The following is an 18,122-nucleotide window of genomic DNA, read 5'->3' as shown; positions in this document are numbered from 1 at the left end:
TAACAAAAGTAATAATAGACTATAGTTCATATAACAATGACTTTCTTTGTCATTGAGGGAGTGAGAAAACATCACCGGCTGGCAGAACAAACAGCCGACATCAATCAAACGTCCTCCAGACCGGTTGAGCATCGGCTTCATTAATTCCTTAAAGACTTCCCCCCAACTGCCTGAACGATGCTGATGCCCAGACAACTTAATCCTGATTATATTTTGTGGGAATGAAATATGACATGTATATGCCGGAAATATTTCAATAACAAACACACTGTTCAGATAGAAAATATTTGAGTCTTGCCTTTGTTAATTGACACAGGTAAGTTAGGAAAATAAATGCTAGTAAAAACGATCAGCAAGTTCGTGAACACTGCTTCTCAACTCGAACATATGTTTTCATCAAATCTACACACATCATGTTGTGAGCTGAATTTTAATGATCTCAGTTGTCATTGAAAGGACACCCAAGAATTTTAGAATAAAGAAAAATATTGAACCTGGAAGTCAAAAGGGTTTGTAGCACAGCAGACATTATCAAAGTATAATTTTAGTACCGACAAATTAAAAAGAAAATGTGCTTTTCTTTAAATGCTCCCAATCATCATATACTGTTTAGGTTGCAAGATTAATAAAAATGTTATCTACTCTGATTCTCGTTAAGTTTCCAGCTGGTCTGTGAAAAAAAGCCTTAAGCATCATAGAAATACAAAGAAACAGTTTTAATATATAGATGGGTTGTAACAAAAAAACCATTTTAACACTTACAATACAAGCAATTTAAGTCTATTACAGACAAAAAAAACCCCAATAAAATAAACATGAACATTTTTATGGCTGGTTTCACTGATATCACTCACACATTGGGGTTTCAGATTCTAAGATGTCCACCCTATCAAATTTGGATTTGTGCTTGTTATGTAAATGGTAGCGTATTTTGCGACGCAGCACTGCCAAAACAGAAAAAAATGCAATAACACAAATGCAGCACCATGGAGGGGGTGGAAGTTTTCTTTTAGAAGGAATGGGTAAATTAAAATTGATCCCACAAATATCAAAGGAGAAGAATGACAAAAAAATGACTCACCATTGCACGTAACACGTTGGTTTGCAAGTGTATAGCATTCGGGTTGAACCTGGGTCCCAGACTGGCAACGAGGTTCAGTCTGTGATAGTTGTGGATGAGGCTCTGACTGAGTTGGGGAATGAGCACTAGGTTCCAGAGACAATGATGTACTCAGCATTGGGTACCTCACAGAGTACGTAGAGGAATCAGACTCGGAGTCAGCAACAAAATCGGGACCCTGTATATTTTGTGGAAAAGATGACAGATCAATCAATTTATTCATGTTGACAATAAACATGAAGAGCCATTGTTTAATAATCCAACTAAACAATTAGCTGGTTAATAATGCAAGTATAATAAAAAAGAGTTGAGAAAGGCAGACATATTGTCTAAGTATTTAATATGTTCAACTGTGCTTGGATAAATATAGATACACCAACCAGGGTTTCAGTAAACCGTTTTTAACCAACTCTTTAAATCCTACACCAGGACCAACAACTACAAAACAATTTTTTATATCACTACGATTCTGGACATATAAACGGTTGTCATTGCAACAATATGAACTTCCTAACCTTGCAACTGCAATATAGTTAACAAAAAAAGTTGATAAACATTACGATGCAAGAGAATTTGGACAAAATGCGAGATCAAAAGTATAATCCCAACAGAAGCTATTTTAATTTTTCCTGGAAACGCATCATTTTCACATTTTGTCAAATAAAAAACAAACGACTTCAAATGTGAATGGCTCATCAATGAATATCACTTCAAAATATAACGAGGAAGGTTTAAAATAGTGTTATTGTTGGCGAAGTCCACTGCAAAGAAAAATTTTTAACAACAAAAAACTAGGAGATCTCACTGGTGTAAAACAGTGTTGTCCTTGTCCTGAAATATTGTATTGCGCCTAACAGACTGCAGGTCTCATCTTTTGTGGCAAATGTGTTTTGTCCACCACAAAATATGGTGATGTGAAGCATTTTGAGCATGGTGCCAACTGTGGATAAACGCTATACAAATGTTATGATTTTATTTTAATGTACATACTTACCACAAATGAATCATGTGATATGGAACTTTGTTCTGCATCACTTTCAGGCTCTGAGTTGGAGTCTATATAGAAAATAAAAACAACAAAAAAAAGCTGAAGACTATCATGTGCAAGTTTTTCTCTAAACTCTTAAACAAAAAATCATGCCATCTTATGCTGTAAAAGGATTTTTTAAAAATTATTTACCTTATGACTATTGTCCTTTGGAAAAAAAAGAAAATTAAGTCCGAAACCTTCTGGCTATTTTCTTTTAAATTTCAAGAACGTCAGAGTTGGCAAGGGAGGACGGAAATATAATTCCAGAAACAAATCTGTCTATAATCATATCCATATGATAGTTTTTCGTTCAAGATTCAGGTACAGTCCACTTAGGATAATCGCAATACCTTGGGATCATCGAAAATGTTGGGATTAACCGAAATTCAGTTTCCTGTCCACTATTTCAACATTTTACACATTTATTGTCAACTCAAACCAGTAAATAATATTCTTAGTCAACCACATATAGAGCAATTTGATTGAAACAAAAACCATATGGCAGCCCCGTGTAGATTTGTCAACCAAAAGCAGCTATGAAGCAAGCCGATATCTTATTCAGATTGGAAGAAGTTTCAATCTTTTTTCTCAACAATTCAACATTTGTCAGAGTTAAAGAGATTAGCCTTAATGAGAGACAATAAGCTCTCACCAAACTCATTGGTCACAATGCACAGTTGTTAATCCTAAAACAAAGGATATCGCTCAGTCTCTCTTTATAACTGTCATTTATAACCTGTTGTCAAGATTATGACCAGCCCCACCCCTCTTCTATTTAATGGCCACCGATGACGTCACAAACCCATACTGCAGAGCCCCGCCCTCTTTCGACTCTAACAGAGTGGTGACACACTACTGTAGCATTAAATCCTGCTCACTCTCGATTCTTCAACCTGTCACGATTTCATCCATGATGAAATTTAATCATGATATACTGTTTGATTTCTTGAATTTACCACTTTTTAAAAAACCGAAGTTTGTTGCAATTAACCAGTGACTTTTATATAGAATTATTTCCATTGCTTAGGAAATATTGTGATTAACCGAAAGTTGCGATTAAATGAGTTGCAATTATCCGGAGTGGACTGTAATAGTATTACACATCATGACTCAAAAAAAAAAAAAAAAAAAGCAAACTATGTGTACCTCAATGTTATTCATTTCCTCATCAAATTACATTCTTACCATTAACATCATAGATCACATCAAAAGGGTTGTCTGGATTGACAGCAAGACATTTTTCAGGATTTTTAAAGCTCAAATCTCTCTGATCTGAAGTTACAAAAGAAATAGCATATTCTCAACATTAAACTATGATTTTGTGATGGCTGTGATATGGCATACTGTATGCATAAAGCAAGATGCAAAGACAGGTTTAAGTTTAAATTATTTTATATTCTTTTCAAAAATCCATTCTAGTTTTGCCAAAATAAAATAAACACGAGAAGTGTTGAGTTGGATAGCGCTAAAACTAAAAGTAGTAGTGGTAGTAGTAGTAGTATTAGTAGTAAACGACAGATCTTACTCACTAGTGTGAATCTACAGTCTACAGAAGTTCCCGAATTATCTGACTCCACTTCCAAATGACTGACTGACAAGTGACAATCATCAATCGGTGTGTGATGTCTACCCTATTGAAAATCTTAAATCAACTGTGATGTAATAAGAATGGCCAATAACTTACCATTATAATTATCTCGGTGTCTCTTCAATGATGCCTCCAGCATCAATTTACCCCACGATGCCATAGACGTCTAGTTTGGAACTCAGCAAGTGACGAAAAAATACTTGCGGCTATAGAGAGGACGTCCGTCGGCCACTCTCTTTGTAAGTCAGTAGTCAGTGGTTATCAGATATCCTTGGTTCTTGAAAAATATAGAAACACAGCGGTTCATTTAAAAAGACTCTTTTGTAGATCAAGTTATAATGTTAGGTATTGCACTTTAAAATCTCTTCAGACATAGAACGAGTCAACTTGACGTCTAGACCAAATCATTTCGAAGATCGATATGGCAACAGCAACGCCTGGAATGGAGGATTTAAATGCGGCATCTGACGATTCTACTGCTATGACAGAAGATGCTCCATTTCACGACGTCGAGATGGCTTCAACTGGCATCAGGCATCAACATGCTACTCAATAATGGGTTTGATGAAGCGTTTGACTAAGAACTAAAGGCCGAGCTGATAACTGATAACCACCTACTACCGACTTGCAGAGTGAGTGAGTGCCGAGTGCCTCTTTATGCGCGAAATTGACTAAACATACGTTTCACGAAAAAAAGAGTTACTATGTTTGCTTGTCTCTTGTCACCAAGATAAGAATCCGGACCAAGATTCGATAAATCTGTTTCTAAAAATAGATTATAATTCGTATATCTTGTTCATTCCTCAGTTCATCAACTTTCACACAATTTTATATTAGGTTTTCATTACTATAAAAATCCATATAATGCTCTAGAATTTTAGAGAAAATTTCGGAAGATATATTGCCTCACTATTGAAATATATCGATGAAAACACTGGTACCCCTATTGTACTTTTTTCAGGCGGTCACCTTATTGACCAACGTGAAAATTTAGGCATAACTCTTCTTACTGTGGTGTTTAACAAATAACTTCAATACTATGATTTACAATTATATATCCTTGACGGTTGGGTTGACAACCTTAAACTAAAAATAGAAAAGTGAATGTGCTAGAGGTCAAATCAATAGGGGGACCGGATTTTGGTCTCCCTATTGGTAAAGTACTGTAAAATGAACTAATAGGGGTACCAAAAGTCTCCCTATCCGGTATTAATACATATATATATATATATATATATATATATATATATATATATATATATATATATATATATATATATATATATATATATATATATATATATATATATATATATATATATATATATATATAACATAGCCTTATGCCATTTGAGTCAATAAAAAAAATTATACACAACTCTATGAAAGATTTTAAAATTAGAAATATATTTTTTACAGATAGATAAACAGATAACTTGATTTCCTTTTATAATTTAAAGTCAATTTGAAAGTTCGTTGAGTAAAACAGATATCATACAAATTTTACCAACGACACTAACACTCTCAAAAACAACTAATTTTGACACTGTAAAAAGTTGTCAGTTTGGTGTTTTTACGCAAATCGTTGCATTCGAAATAATGTATTCACTTAATTACTTTAAGAATTTCAGATCTACACTAACTTTTCAACAGTTTTCATCGATTTATGACATCAAGTATTATTATTGCCCCTTTGATGCTTTCAATGTGATGGTTTCGGGTGGATAATATCCAGGTTTAACTTATGGCCACACCCTCAACTCTATCTGTCCAGTATAAACATCAAGTAGGGCTACAGGAATTCCTGAGCGAGAGGGTTTTTTTTTTAATTTGCTAGAAACTGTCAGATTGGCTTTTTTCAGCAAATCGTGGCATTCATAATGATATTATTCACTTGATCACATTAAGGTATTCATATTTACAGAAATTTTAAACAAGTTTCACTGATTAACAACATCAACTAATATTACGGCTGTTTTTATGCCATCAATGTGATAATTATTGCCCTGGGAAGCATTTAGTTAAACGTTATCAGCAAACTGTCAATTGTATCTGTCTAGCTTCAAGCCCGAACAAACCAAAAGTAGACAGATGGAGTACTTGATAGTTATCGCGTCTGCTTCAGATTTTCATTTGACCTCACAAAAGTAAAGTAAAGGGGAGACATTCTGAAAGCTCCTACATCCCCAGTATTCTTTCAATTTGTATTTTCACCGTTGATCTTTTGTCAAGCGTTTATTTATTCAATTTGTCATCATATAAAAGCATTTAAAAAACTCTAGGACAAACCTTGATAGATTTTCTATTAGGGTTAGTCATGTCTTAGTAAAGGTGCTAGGGTGTTTGTTTTTCTATAAGTTAAGTAAAGGGGAGATATTTCGAAAGCTCTTACTACCCCAGTATTCTTTCAATTTGTATTTTCACCGTTGATCTTTTGTCAAGCGTTTATTTATTCAATTTGTCATCATATAAAAGCATTTTAAAGACTCTAGAACAAACCTTGATAGATTTGTGAAAGTTTAAAATTTCCTAATTTGACCATTGTTTTGATCAGGCCTAGAAGTGATTCAGGAAAATATTTTTCCCTTATTTTTTTTTCCAGGCTCTGGGGAAAATTTTAAGGTAGTATTTCCAAGCACGCTCATCAAATCTAGACCAGTTACCACTACCAGTGGTGTGTGACCAGTTACCACTACCAGTGGTGTGTGACCAGTTACCACTACCAGTGGTGTGTGACCAGTTACCACTACCAGTGGTGTGTGACCAGTTACCACTACCAGTGGTGTGTGACCAGTTACCACTACCAGTGGTGTGTGACCAGTTACCACTACCAGTGGTGTGTGACCAGTTACCACTACCAGTGGTGTGTGACCAGTTACCACTACCAGTGGTGTGTGACCAGTTACCACTACCAGTGGTGTGTGACCAGTTACCACTACCAGTGATGTGTGACCAGTTACCACTACCAGTGGTGTGTGACCAGTTACCACTACCAGTGGTGTGTTCGATGAGGGATATAGCGGTATCTGTGGGAAACCCTATTACAAATACAAGATGTTGTTTATGTTGAATTTCTGTTTAACTCTCTAGGAGCAGTAATGTCGAAATTGGTAAATCCATTTAAGATTAAAAGAAAGTCTCAGTGAATTGTCCACATAGTATTGTAATCCATTGTCCATTGTCCAGAATCCAAAAATAGAAATCAGCACAGTATTATATACAAAAATGTCAGTTGAAAAACAAAATCCTTTATACAGACTATTATAGACTATTTACATCACATTTACAGTGTTAACACTGCTTCATTTCAAACAGCATTTCGTCAAGTTAATTCTCCACCTTTTCCTTCTCTGCCTCCTTTTCTCTCACTATTTTTCTAAGACTGTTTGATTGTGTAATAAGATATATTGTCCTTTGTTCTTCAGCCTGCTTGACATACAAATCAGCACTGGCTAAAAGGGTTTTAATGTCTGTTTCTAATGCTGCTTTTTTAGATTTCAGTCCATCCATCTCCTTGGCTTTAATGTCTGTTTCTAATGCTGCTTTTTTAGATTTCAGTCCATCCATCTCCTTGGCTTTAATGTCTGTTTCTAATGATGCTTTTTTAGATTTCAGTCCATCCATCTCCTTGGCTTTAATGTCTGTTTCTAATGATGCTTTTTTAGATTTCAGTCCATCCATCTCCTTGGCTTTAATGTCTGTTTCTAATGCTGCTTTTTTAGATTTCAGTCCATCCATCTCCTTGGCTTTAATGTCTGTTTCTAATGCTGCTTTTTTAGATTTCAGTCCATCCATCTCCTTGGCTTTAATGTCTGTTTCGAATGATGCTTTTTTAGATTTCAGTCCATCCATCTCCTTGGTTTTAATGTCTGTTTCTAATGATGCTTTTTTAGATTTCAGTCCATCCATCTCCTTGGTTTTAATGTCTGTTTCTAATGCTGCTTTTTTAGATTTCAGTCCATCCATCTCCTTGGCTTTAATGTCTGTTTCTAATGCTGCTTTTTTAGATTTCAGGCCATCCATCTCCTTGGCTTTAATGTCTGTTTCTAATGATGCTTTTTTAGATTTCAGTCCATCCATCTCCTTGGCTTTAATGTCTGTTTCTAATGCTGCTTTTTTAGATTTCAGTCCATCCATCTCCTTGGCTTTAATGTCTGATTCTAATGATGCTTTTTTAGATTTCAGTCCATCCATCTCCGTGGCTTTAATGTCTGTTTCTAATGCTGCTTTTTTAGATTTCAGTCCATCCATCTCCTTGGCTTTAATGTCTGTTTCTAATGCTGCTTTTTTAGATTTCAGTCCATCCATCTCCTTGGCTTTAATGTCTGTTTCTAATGCTGCTTTTTTAGATTTCAGTCCATCCATCTCCTTGGCTTTAATGTCTGTTTCTAATGCTGCTTTTTTAGATTTCAGTCCATCCATCTCCTTGGCTTTAATGTCTGTTTCTAATGATGCTTTTTTAGATTTCAGTCCATCCATCTCCTTGGCTTTAATGTCTGTTTCTAATGATGCTTTTTTAGATTTCAGTCCATCCATCTCCTTGGCTTTAATGTCTGTTTCTTATGCTGCTTTTTTAGATTTCAGTCCATCCATCTCCTTGGCTTTAATGTCTGTTTCTAATGATGCTTTTTTAGATTTCAGTCCATCCATCTCCTTGGCTTTAATGTCTGTTTCTAATGATGCTTTTTAGATTTCAGTCCATCCATCTCCTTGGCTTTAATGTCTGTTTCTAATGATGCTTTTTTAGATTTCAGTCCATCCATCTCCGTGGCTTTAATGTCTGTTTCTAATGCTGCTTTTTTAGATTTCAGTCCATCCATCTCCTTGGCTTTAATGTCTGTTTCTAATGCTGCTTTTTTAGATTTCAGTCCATCCATCTCCTTGGCTTTAATGTCTGTTTCTAATGATGCTTTTTTAGATTTCAGTCCATCCATCTCCTTGGCTTTAATGTCTGTTTCTAATGATGCTTTTTTAGATTTCAGTCCATCCATCTCCTTGGCTTTAATGTCTGTTTCTAATGATGCTTTTTTAGATTTCAGTCCATCCATCTCCTTGGCTTTAATGTCTGTTTCTAATGATGCTTTTTTAGATTTCAGTCCATCCATCTCCTTGGCTTTAATGTCTGTTTCTAATGATGCTTTTTTAGATTTCAGTCCATCCATCTCCTCTACCAATTTCTCACGGTCTTTTCCCGGCCCAAGGCAATTTTCACAGATTTTCCCGACTGTTCCCGGTCGGGTTTTTTTTTCTATTAGGGTTAGCTCGAGATCGGAGGATTTTTTTTTTCTACTAGGGTTAGTCATGTCTTAGCAAAGGTGCTAGGGTGTTTGCTTTTCCTATAAGGGTTAGTTAAAGGTACTAGGTTTTATTTTTTCTTGGGGTTAGTTGAGGGAATATTATTTAAGTTGTTTCCCTTTGTAGGAGCTTTTGGAAGGCCTCCCAAGTAAAGCATGGTAAAGACTTGGGACTTATTAATATTGATATCTACTGACATCCAACCTAGACAGAGAATTGGGGAAGACCATGGCATCCAACCTATCAGAGAATTGGGGAAGACCATGGCATCCAACCTATCAGAGAATTGGGGAAGACCACAGCATCCAACCTATCAGAGAATTGGGGAAGACCATGGCATCCAACCGAACAGAGAATTGGGGAAGACCAGGCATCCAACCTATCAGAGAGTTGGGGAAGACCATGGCATCCAACCTATCAGAGAATTGGGGAAGACCATGGCATCCAACCTAGACAGAGAATTGGGGAAGACCATGGCATCCAACCTATCAGAGAATTGGGGAAGACCATGGCATCCAACCGAGACAGAGAATTGGGGAAGACACGGCATCCAACCTATCAGAGAGTTGGGGAAGACCACGGCATCCAACCTATCAGAGAATTGGGAAGACCATGGCATCCAACCTTGACAGAGAATTGGGAAGACCATGGCATCCAACCTATCAGAGATTGGCGAAGACCATGGCATCCAACCTATCAGAGAATTGGGGAAGACCACGGCATCCAACCTATCATAGAATTGGGGAAGACCACGGCATCCAACCTATCAGAGAATTGGGGAAGACCACGGCATCCAACCTATCAGAGAATTGGGGAAGACCATGGCATCCAACCTATCATAGAATTGGGGAAGACCACAGCATCCAACCTATCAGGGAATTGGGGAAGACCACAGCATCCAACCTATCAGGGAATTGGGGAAGACCATGGCATCCAACCTAGACAGAGAATTGGGGAAGACCATGGCATCCAACCTAGACAGAGAATTGGGGAAGACCACGGCATCCAACCTATCAGAGAATTGGGGAAGACCATGGCATCCAACCTATCAGAGAATTGGGGAAGACCACAGCATCCAACCTATCAGGGAATTGGGGAAGACCACAGCATCCAACCTATCAGGGAATTGGGGAAGACCATGGCATCCAACCTATCAGAGAATTGGGGAAGACCAAGGCATCCAACCTCTATGAGAGGGAACCCCAGTAAGGTAAGGTAAGAAAACTCACTTTGCCTCGAGTTCTGCCATTTTCTTGTTGCTTTCATGCAGTTCCTCCATGTGCTTCAGCTTTTCAGTCTTGGCTTCGTCTATCAGCTTCTCCACATCTGACGCATTCTTCTCCAAAGCTGCCAGACGGACTTCTCTGAAATCAACAAGAGACCAGCATTGTGGCTATGGGCAACAACAAAGGAAATCAGAGCTCCTAATAATTGAGTTGGCAATGGGGGCGAGATCAATCTGGCTGGAAGCTGAGATTTCATTTGCTGACCTCCTGCCCATCTAGCATTGATTGAGTAGCTGGTCGATAGATCTGGCAAAAAGTAGACTAGCATCTTATCCAAAGGCTGACAAGCAATTCCTATTGTTCATTACAAGCAATGAATCACAGCAATTACTTGTTACCCTTTGGATAGGACATTAGTCTTTCACAAAGCAAATGCAGCTGATCAAACAAATAAGATCCAACAAGCCAATCACTGCATTGGCAGGGGGTCTGAAAATAATCTCACATATTGTTATACCTCATGGCGTCTTATGACACCCTGTGACACCTCATCGCATCTTCTTCCTACAACTTATGACATCTTGTGACACATCATGAAATCTTCTTACACCTCATGACATCTTGTGACACATCATGTTATCTTCTTACACCTCACGACACCTTGTGACACATCATGACATCTTCTTACACCTCACGACATTTTCTTACACCTTAAGACATTTTGTGACACATCATCACATCTTACACCTCATGACATCTTGTGACACATCTTCTTACACCTCATGACATCTTGTGACACATCTTCTTACACCTCATGACATCTTGTGACACATCTTCTTACACCTCATGACATCTTGTGACACATCTTCTTACACCTCATGACATCTCACTTCCAATGACAAATCATGACAAATCCACTTACTTGAGAGGTTGAGATGCCTCGTCAATGCAAATGGCTGCCTTTGAATCTTTCAAGTATGTCTGCTTCAGCTGAGGAGAAATGAAAGAACATAAAAGGGACATGAAGTTACATAGCAAAAATTTTATACTTTATATTGATGACGATAAGCACATTGAGGACAAGAGAGTAATTATACAGCGCAATACCCACTAAACATGCTCAAATCGCTTTCAAAGGGGTCCCTAGCCAACAGTAATACTAAACATGTTATATGAGACACAACGCTTGTTAGAACAACGGGGTTTTTTTTTCAATAGAGACAATGCTTTTACCAAAGTAGATTGAAAGAATGTGAGTTACAAGCCTTTTTAAAAGATTCAACTATGCATTGCTCCAATCCAGACTCAAACCCTGGACCACGGCTGCCAACTATACATTGCTCCAATCCAGACTCAAACCCTGGACCACGGCTGCCAACTATGCATTGCTCCAATCCAGACTCAAACCCTGGACCACGGCTGCCAACTATGCATTGCTCCAATCCAGACTCAAACCCTGGACCACGGCTGCCAACTATACATTGCTCCAATCCAGACTCAAACCCTGGACCACGGCTGCCAACTATACATTGCTCCAATCCAGACTCAAACCCTGGACCACGGCTGCCAACTATGCATTGCTCCAATCCAGACTCAAACCCTGGACCACGGCTGCCAACTATGCATTGCTCCAATCCAGACTCAAACCCTGGACCACGGCTGCCAACTATACATTGCTCCAATCCAGACTCAAACCCTGGACCACGGCTGCCAACTATACATTGCTCCAATCCAGACTCAAACCCTGGACCACGGCTGCCAACTATGCATTGTTCCAATCCAGACTCAAACCCTGGACCACGGCTGCCAACTATACATTGCTCCAATCCAGACTCAAACCCTGGACCACGGCTGCCAACTATGCATTGCTCCAATCCAGACTCAAACTCTGGACCACGGCTGCCAACTATACATTGCTCCAATCCAGACCCAAACCCTAGACCACGGCTGCCAACTATACATTGCTCCAATCCAGAATCAAACCCTAGACCACGGCTGCCAACTATACATTGCTCCAATCCAGACTCAAACCCTGGACAACGGCTGCCAACTGTGCATTGCTCCAATCCAGACTCAAACCCTAGACCACGGCTGCCAACCATGCATTGCTTCAATCCAGACTCAAACCCTGGACCACGGCTACCAACTATACATTGCTCCAATCCAGACTCAAACCCTGGACAACGGCTGCCAACTGTGCATTGCTCCAATCCAGACTCAAACCCTGGACCACGGCTGCCAACTATACATTGCTCCAATCCAGACCCAAACCCTAGACCACGGCTGCCAACTATACATTGCTCCAATCCAGACTCAAACCCTGGACCACGGCTGCCCAGTTCAGAAAGTCAAAAGTAGGGGCGAAATAATGGACACACAAACACACACACACTTCCCAAATTAACACACACACTGCCCAAATTAAATAGGGAGTAGACGACAATACACAACACTACTACCATTGGATGTAGTTTAAAATATCTTGGTCATTGAGCTCACCGATTGGAGGTGTCATTAACATCCTAAAATACAATATTATCGGACATCAACTAAATGGGTACACTATGAAGGGACTACACACAAAATGTGTATTGATTGACCATAGAAGATTATATGGCAACATTCTATTGCTGATAACTATCCACAACACTGGGATGATATGTGTGGCATGAGGTAGTGATGATATGTGGGGCATGAGGTAGTGATGATATGTGGGGCATGAGGTAGTGATGATGTGTGACATGAGGTAGTGATGATATGTGGGACATGAGGTAGTGATGATATGTGTGGCATGAGGTAGTGATGATATGTGTGACATGAGGTAGTGATGATATGTGTGGCATGAGGTAGTGATGATATGTGGGGCATGAGGTAGTGATGATATGTCACGTGACATGAGGTAGTGATGATATATGTGACATGATGTAGTAATGATATGTGTGACATGAGGTAGTGATGATATGTGTGACATGAGGTAGTGATGATATGTGTGACATGAGGTAGTGATGATATGTGTGGCATGAGGTAGTGATGATATGTGTGGCATGAGGTAGTGATGATATGTGTGGCATGAGGTAGTGATGATATGTGTGACATGAGGTAGTGATGATATGTGTGGCATGAGGTAGTGATGATATGTGGGGCATGAGGTAGTGATGATATGTGGGGCATGAGGTAGTGATGATATGTGGGGCATGAGGTAGTGATGATATGTGGGGCATGAGGTAGTGATGATATGTCACGTGACATGAGGTAGTGATGATATATGTGACATGATGTAGTGATGATATGTGTGACATGAGTTAGTGATGATATGTGGGACATGAGGTAGTGATGATATGTGTGACAGGATGTAGTGATGATATGTGGGGCATGAGGTAGTGATGATATGTGGGGCATGAGGTAGTGATGATATGTGGGGCATGAGGTAGTGATGATATGTGTGATATGAGGTAGTGATATGTGTGACATGAGGTAGTGATGATATGTGGGGCATGAGGTAGTGATGATATGTGTGACATGAGGTAGTGATGATATGTGGGGCATAGGTAGTGATGATATGTGGGGCATAGGTATTGATGATATGTGGGGCATAGGTAGTGAGGATATGTGGGGCATGAGGTAGTGATGATATGTGTGACATGAGGTAGTGATGATATGTGGGGCATGAGGTAGTGATGATATGTGTGACATGAGGTAGTGATGATATGTGTGACATGAGGTAGTGATGATATGTGTGACATGAGGTAGTGATGATATGTGGGGCATGAGGTAGTGATGATATGTGGGGCATGAGGTAGTGATGATATGTGTGATATGAGGTAGTGATGATATGTGGGGCATGAGGTAGTGATGATATGTGGGGCATGAGGTAGTGATGTGCATATGTATGTAGTACATGAGGTAGTGATGATATGTGGGGCATAGGTAGTGATGATATGTGGGGCATGAGGTAGTGATGATATGTGTGATATGAGGTAGTGATGATATGTGGGGCATGAGGTAGTGATGATATGTGGGGCATGAGGTAGTGATGATATGTGGGGCATGAGGTAGTGATATGTGGGGCATGAGGTAGTGATGATATGTGTGACATGAGGTAGTGATGATATGTGGGGCATGAGGTAGTGATGATATGTGTGACATGAGGTAGTGATGATATGTGTGACATGAGATAGTGATGTGGGACAGTGGGATGGTGGTCTCAAATCCAGGACTGTCCAGCATGATGTGGGACACTTGACAGGCCTGCTGGACCTTCCAGTCCACAGGTGAGAGTCATATTACAAGACCTCAAAGTCACACAATGGACTGTTTCTAAAATATTAACAAAGATCTTGTCACATAGGATTGCAAATATCTCATATTTATCAAAAAATGACAAGTTGAGATACAAGCCATTCAAGCTGACACAGGAAATTCAATTGGGCCTTAGCACTAATTGTTACAGTGACTGACATAATCAGTCGGATGGTGAAAAGTTTTGATTGTTACAGTGAATGACATAATCAGTTGGATGGTGAAAAGCTTTGATTGTTACAGTGACTGACATAATCAGTCGGATGGTGAAAAGTTTTGATTGTTACAGTGAATGACATAATCAGTCGGATGGTGAAAAGCTTTGATTGTTACAGTGAATGACATAATCAGTCGGATGGTGAAAAGCTTTGATTGTTACAGTGAATGACATAATCAGTCGGATGGTGAAAAGTTTTGATTGTTACAGTGAATGACATAATCAGTTGGATGGTGAAAAGCTTTGATTGTTACAGTGAATGACATAATCAGTCGGATGGTGAAAAGCTTTGAACTGAGATATTGCCAAGTTTAGTTAGGAGGTCAAGTTTTATAAAAAAATGATTTCTTGTCATAAATGATTAAATCAACCCTTTTTGTACATCTTCGGGAAATATCAAAGCTTAATTTCACTTCTAGTCAAGTCAAGTTGAAAAAGTATGTTTTCCCATAACTACATGTTCACCTTCCGACTGATTTTGTCATGAACTTATACATTTCCACCATGTAGTTATAAATTTAATGAGTTATTATACTATTGCCAATCCAAAAATTTCACCCTTCCGATTGATTATGTCATGCACTGACACGATAATCAAATCAAGTCTTGGTGCATGTTAAGTGTTGCTGCTGCCTTGGTACCTCTTGTAAATAGCAGAATACCTTTGTTCAACTTAGTCTGCATTTGCCATTGCGCTATACAATCCCTGCATCACTAATTTATGTTCATAGTCCATGACCTGCTACAGGAGAATACACTTCTGGGGCACTTATAGGGAATGAGATTAGCGGAAGAGTAGCGTCCCTTGATTGGACGTCACCCATAGTCTGTGACATCACCGGCAGAAAAGTTATTAGAGAGAGAACGTCATGTTGGTTGTGCGCATGCGTCTCTCGTCCTCGTGCTAGGACAAGAGACGCATGCGCACAACCAACATGACGTTCTCTCTCTAACAGCTTTTCTGCAGGTGACGTCACATACTATGGGTGACGTCCAATCAAGGGACGCTACTCTTCCGCTAATCTCATTCCCTATAATGATATGATGTCTGGAAGTACGGATATTCATTATCCAGTTACACCAACCCATCACTTATCACTTTCTGCATCCAGAATGCAAACAATTTTCATTTTAAAACTGACATCCATCAAAGCAACACAAATCGACTATGTAGGAGCTGTTGCCATTTTTGGCAGCAGAATTCTAAGAGGAGTAAAAGGACATCAGCTTTAAGATAAGATGAGATAAAATGAACTTTATAAATCCAAAAGAGGAAATGACATTGTGCTTGACATGGCTATGACATTGTGCTTGACATGGCTATGACATTGTGCTTGACATGGCTATGACATTGTGCTTGACATGGCTATGACATTGTGCTTGACATGGCTATGACATTGTGCTTGACATGGCTATGACATTGTGCTTGACATGGCTATGACATTGTGCTTGACATGGCTATGACATTGTGCTTGACATGGCTATGACATTGTGCTTGACATGGCTATGACATTGTGCTTGACATGGCTATGACATTGTGCTTGACATGGCTATGACATGTGCTTGACATGGCTATGACATTGTGCTTGACATGGCTATGACATTGTGCTTGACATGGCTATGACATTGTGCTTGACATGGCTATGACATTGTGCTTGACATGGCTATGACATTGTGCTTGACATGGCTATGACATTGTGCTTGACATGGCTATGACATTGTGCTTGACATGGCTATGACATTGTGCTTGACATGGCTATGACATTGTGCTTGACATGGCTCAAGGTAAAAGATAAAGTTATTTAGCACGGTAGATGATTGTACAGCATGAGAAAATCTGAAAATTCTACACACGAGATAGGAATAGATATCAGTGGATATCTAGAGGATCCCTATGTTTTTATATCAGAGAGAGGAATCAACTCCAATCCACAACAACTTACACCAGATATTTCATCTCCCAGTTTCCAGCCAGTCAAATTCTCCCTACTTTCCTCCCTCAACTCTGAGTCTCCGACCACCCCTGAGTGCTGCTTGTCTTGTATCATTTCACTGCTCGACCTCAGGAAAGGACTACAGCTCCTGGTTGACACCTCACCCAACATCTTCTTCTGGCTCTTCAAAACAAACAGATAAAATGTTAAACCAGACAAGAATTTAAAATTTCAATCTTCAAATATCCATCCATTTAAATGACCCCACACCTTGGTAAAAACTCTCAAACTTTAATGAAGAATTTGCGAAGTCCCAGGTTTGAGAGTTTTTGCCAAGATGAGATATTTAAATCAATCAATATCTGAAGGACAGGTTTTCTGGCCAAAACTTAAAAATTCGTGTCTTTTAAGAGAATGACAGTCAAGTCGCTAAAGAAGAATGAAATCCTTTTTTTTTTTTGGTTTTATACTAAAAACTGGAAAATCAACATAGTAAAAAATTTGGAAGCAGAGGTCAATGTCGCTATCCATGGGTGTCGTTATCCAGAGGTTGCACTACTGTAGTAGTAGTAGTAGTAGTAGTAGTAGTAGTAGTAGTAGTAGTAGTAGTAGTAGTAGTAGTAGTAGTAGTAGTAGTAGTAGTATAGTAGTAGTAGTAGTAGTTAGTAGTAGTAGTAGTAGTAGTAGTATAGTAGTATAGTAGTAGTAGTAGTAGTAGTAGTAGTAGTAGTAGTAGTATAGTAGTAAATATGTAGTAGTAGTAGTAGTAGTAGTATAGTAGTAGTAGTAGTAGTAGTAGTAGTAGTGTAGTAGTAGTAGTAGTAGTAGTAGTATAGTAGTAGTAGTAGTAGTAGTAGTAGTAGTAGTAGTAGTAGTAGTAGTAGTAGTAGTAGTAGTAGTAGTATATAATAGCAGTAGTAGTAGTAGTAGTAGTAGTAGTAGTAGTAATAGTAGTAGTAGTAGTAGTAGTAGTAGTAGTAGTAGTAGTAGTAGTAGTAGTAGTAGTAGTAGTAGTAGTAGTAGTAGTAGTAGTAGTAGTAGTAGTAGTAGTAGTAGTAGTAATAATAAGTTAATATTATGTAGCACTCAATAGCACAATATCCACTTTACAAGGGGTCCCAAGCCAACAGTAACACCTCACATTTAGGACGAGACATAATGCCAGTACAATATTTTTCTGACAGAGACAACCCTGTGAACAGCCAGGTACTCATTTTACACCCGAGTACAGTGAGAGCATTTTAGAAAAGAGCCTTTTACAAGGACTCGACTATGCATCACTCAAAGCGGGACTCGAACCCAGAAACTTCCAAAGGCGAGTGTCATACCACTAGACCACATAGCCACACAATTCTGTATCCTGTACCTATGTCTCCAATACTTAACATGGACCAAAAAGGCAGTGTGTGTGTG

The 18,122-nt window shown here is 38.8% G+C and overlaps 2 protein-coding genes across 4 annotated transcripts in view; both read right to left on the bottom strand.

The window, feature by feature from the left end:
- LOC144955884 (uncharacterized) overlaps positions 1-18,122 on the bottom strand; it is a 66,556-nt gene that overhangs the window by 19,130 nt on the left and 29,304 nt on the right. For 2 of the 3 annotated variants that reach the window (XM_078886138.1, XM_078886139.1), the window contains 3 exons: positions 16,719-16,892; positions 11,182-11,249; positions 10,263-10,397 (listed from right to left, as the gene is read on the bottom strand). In XM_078886138.1, the coding sequence (XP_078742264.1) occupies positions 10,263-10,397; positions 11,182-11,249; positions 16,719-16,892 (377 nt within the window). The remainder of the gene's footprint in view (positions 1-10,262; positions 10,398-11,181; positions 11,250-16,718; positions 16,893-18,122) is intronic. The other variant, XM_078886140.1, reaches the window with a different exon arrangement.
- LOC144955953 (uncharacterized) lies at positions 726-7,056 on the bottom strand. Its single transcript, XM_078886215.1, has 5 exons — positions 7,035-7,056; positions 6,591-6,776; positions 3,336-3,422; positions 2,115-2,176; positions 726-1,298 (listed from the first exon to the last, which is right to left on the bottom strand). The coding sequence occupies exons 1-5, from the start codon at positions 7,054-7,056 to the stop codon at positions 873-875; spliced, it is 783 nt and encodes a 260-aa protein (XP_078742341.1). The 3' UTR covers positions 726-872.

Source organism: Berghia stephanieae, chromosome 10, assembly GCF_034508935.2.
Source record: "Berghia stephanieae isolate SIO BIC M18660-M18661 chromosome 10, UCSD_Bste_1.3, whole genome shotgun sequence".
Lineage (NCBI taxonomy): Eukaryota > Metazoa > Mollusca > Gastropoda > Nudibranchia > Aeolidiidae > Berghia > Berghia stephanieae.
The sequence above is the reverse complement of the archived record's forward strand: the minus strand, read 5'-3'. Positions and strand labels throughout refer to the sequence as shown.